Raw genomic sequence first — 6,975 nt, 5'->3', positions numbered from 1 at the left:
GGGGGCCGCACAGGGAGGTGGAGAGGGCAAATGCGAGTGGCAGTTTAGATAGCGTCCCCCATCGTGCGGCGGGGGTGGCGAGCAGGGCTACGGGCACGAGGGCTGCGGGACAGGAACGCGCGGCAAGGGGTAGGCCGGGTGGAGGCACAACTTTGCCTCTGCACGTACCCTATCCGTTTTTAATAGGAGCAGAGAAGAGATTTCATTTATTGTTTAGATATATATATATAGATTAAAAATATATATATTTTAAAACTATTAAAGCAATCCTAAACACACCTTAAATTTCGTTGTAAAGTGGATTGCCAGCTCCTAAAGCATTGCAAGTTTTTTTAGCAGATGCATTTTTATTTCCATTGGCCAATCTAGGTATAGTTTTTTTAATCGGGCAACACCAATTATTGTCGATAATAGTTCCTTGAAAACCGGTGCCTTTTTCTAGCGGCGAGGAGGCAGGCGGTAGCGGAATCTGGCACCGGCCATCACGTCCCCTCCCGCCGCTTCCTCCTCCCTGCCCTACCTTTCCCCAGATCCGAATCCATTAAACCAGCGGATCTTGCATCGGGGCGCGTCCACGGCATCCGGGCAAGCGAGTGGTGGAGCCAGCAGCCATGAGATGGTATGCATCGGTAGCCTCCTGAGGGCGCTGGTGCTGCGTGCGGCGTCGTCTGCGGGCAGGCGCCGGGGGCCCAGGATTCTGTGTGGCCGCGCGACGGATGTGCGCGTGACGCCACGGCACGGACACGGCTGGCGCGGGTTCCGGGCGGTCACGGGAAGGATGATGCTGGACTCCTCTGAGTCTGCCTCTTCCGCCGCCGCCGCCGCCGCGGAGGCGGGAGCTGGGGCGGTGGCAGGCCAGGCGCAGCCGCAGCGCCGCGCGGTGGGGGCCGTGCCCCAGGCGCACGATGGTGGCTACGCCAGCGGCGGATGGGAGAGGTAACGTTTGTGCGTGTGGTTTGAGGCTTAACTAATGTAATCTGTCGGCACTGTTATGGTACGGAATGGGGCATTTGAACCGGTTAGAATACATTTGTGTGCAGTTTTGCATTGTGTTTTTTCTTGCCTGCAGCGCAGGAGACTAATTGGCCTGAACACCGAGAGTCATGCAAATGCACCTTGTGCTTTTTGTTACTACAGATGCGTTAGTCATGTGGCACCACATTCCTTTTACTATTCATTGCCGCACATTAGAATCTAAAACGATATTCTAAGATGTAAGTGAGCGGTTGGTGCCTTGCTTTTTTAGACATCGTTCTTATTAATAACAAACATAAACATATATTCATTTTATTTATTATAGTATTTTACTGCTAAGATGCTGCATTTTACTTTCCAGTAAGCCACTACTGTTAATTATTGTGAGTGGTTACTTGTACCACATCATGTTCATATAGGTTAAACTTAATTATAAGATTTTGGGGACACCAAATATGAACCAGTTAATTTGTTTCGGTTTTTGAATTCTAAATTTATCAAATATAAAGACTTTTAGTGCTAAAACTTTGTCACATTTATATGCAAGTACATGTATTGGTCTCGTGACCACATCATAAATCAACTTCTAAAGCTTGACACTCTGAGATACGCTTTTGCAGTTCTATATGTTGCACATAGAGGTCGGCAGATAGCCTATAGCAAATATGGTTTGCAAATTTGCACTCTGATGGCTCAGATAGTCAGATTAAGCAATCAGGATTATCATGTCTTAATAAGCAAATGGTAGTGTTCATCTTTTTGCATGGGTGTTGGGTGGGGTGTTGTTGGCTTGAGTGAGACTGAACCGGCTACAGTTGCCCAAAATCAAGTTATCAAAGTCCTTCAACGTCAATCCCATTTCCGTGCTGTATAGGAAATCAAAAGTTGTGAAGAATGCTGGATGCCATATTTGGCTAAGTACTGCTATGAAAGTATAGCTGCAAAGCTTAAAAAGAAGAATATACATTGAGTCCATTCTGTAATGGTTGTTATAGGTAGAATAGTATTCTCCGTTTTGTTTGAAACATAGTGATACTAGAGCACCAAATATAAAATTAACTTTGTGATCTTATTAGGCTTCAGTTCTCTACAGAATTTGTAGCCAATGTTTACAAATTGTACAGTCGCACCTAGTCGCGATGGGACTGGCCAGGCGACCGGACCAACTTGTCGAGCCTAGTCATCCTATATTTTCTAGGACATATAAAATACTATATATACTGTATAGTATAGACAATAAACAAGCAGCAAGACTACATTATTGGCTAGTTGGTGACTTGAGATTTGATTAATAGCTATCAAGCAGAGTAGCAGAGGGACAGCGGCACAGCAAGCAAGTAGGATGCATATCAAGATGGAGGGAAGGTGCACACTCACCATCAGAGGAGGAGCTCATCTTTCTGGAGCAGCTTCACGAAGAGGGGTGGCAGCTTGAACTGGCTGGCACAGGGGGCAGCACTGATGCCTGTGGAATGAGGGATGGACTTGTCAGCAGTTTGACCTATTCAGCGCAGGACAAATAGTGCGCAGGAGAGGAGGAAGCGCACACGGCCTAGGAAGAGAGGAATCACAGTGGGAGGAGTTGTGGCTGTGTGGGAGGAGGAATTCTGGCGCCTCCATTCTCTCCCTTTCGGTGGAGTCTTGGGCACACATGCTAGCCATAACATGCTAAATTTGCATCCCAATAGCCGACCTTTAAGTCCAATTGATCTGGCCCATGAAAGAACAGCCTGAGTCAGATGACTAACCGCAATTAGGCAACGACTATGTTTCTAGTGGAGCCAGTCGCCTAGGTGTCCCTTGTCAACCTGAAGGGACTGATTAGACTGACTTATCGTGATTAATTGAACAACTCAGAAACACTGTTTATAGCTTTGAACATTCAAATTATGTATTGATGTACAAGGATACCTTTGTTTATCCTTTCTGCTGTAGATGCACTCTGAGACTCTTGAGTGTTTGGCATGATCCCTGCTTAACACAATATTAAAATTGTGACAGAGAAGATGGTAAACTGAGTTGTGGATACTCAAGTTTTAGAGGGAAGAGAGCTACAATGGAGGATTTCTATGATGTAAAACTAACTGAAATTGATGGACAAGCTATTAGCCTGTTCGGTGTTTTTGACGGTATGGACTCCAATCTTGGCCTTTGTTTTTGTGTTTATTTTTGCCTAGCATGTTATTTATTTTCAAAGTCTTGATGATTAGGTCATGGTGGATCACGTGCTGCTGAGTATTTGAGGGAGCACTTGTTTGAGAACCTTCTCAAGCACCCTGATTTCTTGACGGATACAAAGCTTGCTATAAGTATTTCTTCTCTTCAGCTGTACTGTAGACTTCCTGTTGCCATTATTGTTGGTGCTACAACCTGTTTATCTGCTAAACTTGAATTTAAAACAGGCGAAACATATCAGAAAACCGATACAGATTTCTTGGAATCGGAAGCAAGTGCTTTCAGAGATGATGGTTCAACAGCTTCAACTGCAATTTTGGTGGGTGACCGTCTGTATGTTGCAAATGTTGGTGATTCTCGTGCTGTTATTTCAAAAGCTGGCAAAGGTATTGCATACTGGAAGTAGGTATCTTAAGTAGTGTATTTGTGTTTCATTTCCATGTCACATTTGTCAGTTGATGTATGGTCTCTGGTCTGTTGAATCTAAATCACAAAGCAAAATCTTGGCATCGCTCTGTTTCTCATACCAATATATAATCCATAAACCTTTGTTGTAGTTAATACAGAACCATCCATGACAGTTTGGTTCGTAGGGTTTCTCATTGAATCTGTGTAATTTTGATTCTGTGCCACCCTGTGACAAAATGCCTGACAGTTCATCTGTTTGTTTTTTTATAGCTATGGCACTTTCAGAAGATCACAAACCTAACAGGATTGATGAGCGAAAGAGAATAGAAAATGCTGGTGGTATTGTCATTTGGGCTGGTAAGCATGTGCTCTTCGTTCTTTTATACATTGGGCTAATTTGCTTGCATTAGCTGTAGTTGACAAGGCAGATTGCAAAAGGCTTCTGCTATTCATCTGTAGCCATATGTGTTCCTGGGAGCTTGAACATGTTAGGTTTCCATACACCCATTCGAGTATGAAAAACTTGGTATTGTAGTGGAGCAGCCTTATTTTTTTCAAGTCATCATTTTTTTCTTTGAATGATAAACATATCATCTTCCCAGGTACTTGGAGGGTAGGTGGTGTATTGGCGATGTCTCGTGCATTTGGCAATCGTTTACTGAAGCCATATGTGGTGGCGGAACCTGAAATTCAGGTGAGAATCTGTGATTTGATTATGCCAAAAATCCAAGTCTCTTTTTTTGTTAACAGCTTAATTTCGGGGAAGCCAGTTTTTTGACCAGTTTTGTTACATTAGAACTGCCAAAAAAGCAAAAGTATATGTTATGTCATTATGTGTACAATTAAACCACAGTCCTGAATACCATTTAACAGTTTATTTATTGACTGCCCTTGATATGTAATTGGAAGCAAGAGAAGCTGTTCCATTAATATGCGATTGTTACTTTTGCTGGTCCATCAGTTGATCGCATGTAGAATTTATTTATTGGTCGATCTGTAGAACTTCGCTCACTGACTTAGGACTTGGTAATTAGGCCCTGTTTGGAAGCAACCTAGTTTTTAAGAATCTAGCTTCTATCTTCAGTTTATAGAAACTGGTTTATAAAAAAAAGTGGTCAATGGTGTTTGGAACCACCTCAGTTTTCATAAACCGTCTTTAGCTAGGTGATGCTAGCTTATTGGTTTTTAAGAAACTGAGAATCCAGTTTCTATAAATTGGGACATAAACTAGTATGTTTCGAACCACCTCGGTTTTTATAAACCAGTTTCTTAAAAACTGGGTGCTTCCAAATAGGCCTTTAATGAAGTTCTTTTCTAATAAACTGCAGGAAGAACAGTTCAGTGATGAGCTGGAATGCCTGGTTCTCGCTAGTGACGGGCTTTGGGATGTTGTGGAAAATGAGGTAATAACTTTTCCACTATTCAGTCATTCTTCAAAGTAGGCAGTTGCTTTTTAGGTAAATTTGTATAATTGTATGGAAACATCACCTCACTGCCTTAACCGCTTGCTTCTGGGTTACATTCTTATTGCTCACAAAATGGGCAGCTGTGCTCATATTGGTGTCTTCACTTAATTAATACCAATGTTGTTGATGCTTTTATGAAAAAAAGGAAGCCGTTTCCCTTGGCAAATCAGAGGACACGCCAGAGTCTGCAGCTCGGAAATTGACAGAGATCGCTTATTCTCGTGGCAGCGCTGACAATATCACGTGTATCGTGGTTCAATTTCACCATGACAAAACCGGATGAGCCATGTGGCGGCCAATTTCAGTTGTACCCTGCTTCAGGCTATTATTATCCTGCAAGCCGGGTGGTGGGGCTTCTCTCAGATTTATCGCTCTTGTAGCAACTTCCAAGAACTCGTCCATTGATTCTTTTGTTGTCTTGTAGGAAACATTTGTTCCAACAGGTGTAATAGATATTTTCAATGGGTTAATTTCTAATAAAACTATGTTTACAATTACTGTTTAGTGGAAATTGGTTATCCTCTTGCCTTTGATACTAGATGATAAGATGATTTGCAACCAGTATGCAATGGGCCGTTACCGTGTATCCCTATTCTCGAACGGAGCAATCGACTCAGCCCTGTTTGTCTGGATCTAGGAGCTAAAGCAAACTGACTGAAGTTTAGCTCCCCATCAGGCTGTGTTCGGCTGGTATGGATTCAATCCTCAAGTGTAATTAATTCAGATATGGATTGAATGGATCCCCTGTTGACACTTTTTCCCTACGTGGTTTAGTTCCCTGCCTCCTTTTCCCTGTCTATTTTTCCTTGTTCGGTTAGCCCCAGTCCAAAGAATAAAAGCAGAAAATCTGATCCATTATACATACATCTAAAATGTCAAGCTATACATAAAGATTTCTGCTCTGAACATGAAGAACCTTTAGTACACTCGTAGCAAACAGACAATAAGTTTTAGTTCCCTGTCTACATAAAGTTTCAATTCAACAAGATAACTGTATGTCCTAGCAAACAGACAATATGTTGGTCATAGTTTGCACATGATTTAAATAGATAAAAACAAAGAACAAAGTAGAGTTGGTGCTTGCAGTCATTTTGTCCCACTCGTAGACCAAGGTTCAATCCAACAAAATGCAGACATCACTCATGGCTCACAGTTCTAGGCATGGTTACAGCCTACCATCAAGTTGGGCCAAAGGCTTCTAAGTTTAAAACTTTATATAGTAATAGCAAAAGTGTCCTAGAGATGTAAAGCCTGTAAATATACAAGGGGAACAATGATTATATTCTCACCGACAGAAAGAGAAATATATGTAAATATATGTACTCTAAATTGAAAGAGAAATATATGTAAATATATGTACTCTAAACTGAAATATAATATGTGCAGAACAAGGCCTCGCTGATGATCTTGATCACCAGGCTGGGCTGAAATATAAACTGAAATATAATATGTTGCTACAGCCAATCAGATCCGTGGCTACAGTTAACACGACGCTGGCTGGGCTGGCCTGGCCTGCAGTAGTGTCGACGTTTCGGGACCGGGGGGTCCCTGAGCCGACGAGTGAGTGTGCCGCGTGCCCCAGCCCAGATGGGTCGAGCGCGTGGGCGAGCGCGAAGGGGGGAAGCGAGGCGGCCGGAGACGGGCGTGAGAGAGGTGGAAATCCCGCGGCCTTCGTGTTCGTCCCGCGCCCAGGTCGGGTGCGCTTGCAGTAGGGGGTTACAAGCGTCCACGCGGGTGAGGGAAGCGAGCGGCCCCAAGAGAGCGCCTGCCCCGTCCTCGTCCCCGCGCGGCCAACCTCCTCTAAGAAGGCCCTGGTCCTTCCTTTTATAGGCGTAAGGAGAGGATCCAGGTGTACAATGGGGGTGTAGCAGAGTGCTACGTGTCTAGCGGAGGGAGAGCTAGCGCCCTAAGTACATGCCAATGTGGCAGCCGGAGAGATCTTGGCACTCAG

The 6,975-nt window shown here is 43.7% G+C and overlaps 1 protein-coding gene across 1 annotated transcript; it reads left to right on the top strand.

Annotated features, from left to right (window-relative positions):
• The first annotated feature begins 406 nt into the window (after positions 1–406).
• On the top strand, positions 407–5,561 carry LOC100273148 (putative protein phosphatase 2C family protein). Its single transcript, NM_001360217.1, has 8 exons — positions 407–936; positions 2,977–3,104; positions 3,186–3,284; positions 3,378–3,536; positions 3,829–3,915; positions 4,161–4,252; positions 4,887–4,961; positions 5,170–5,561. Exons 1-8 carry the CDS (start codon positions 617–619, stop codon positions 5,305–5,307), a joined length of 1,098 nt encoding a protein of 365 aa, NP_001347146.1. The 5' UTR covers positions 407–616; the 3' UTR covers positions 5,308–5,561.
• Positions 5,562–6,975: the final 1,414 nt, after the last annotated feature.

Source organism: Zea mays, chromosome 5, assembly GCF_902167145.1.
Source record: "Zea mays cultivar B73 chromosome 5, Zm-B73-REFERENCE-NAM-5.0, whole genome shotgun sequence".
In the NCBI taxonomy this organism is placed as follows: Eukaryota; Viridiplantae; Streptophyta; class Magnoliopsida; order Poales; family Poaceae; genus Zea; species Zea mays.
The sequence above is the reverse complement of the archived record's forward strand: the minus strand, read 5'-3'. Positions and strand labels throughout refer to the sequence as shown.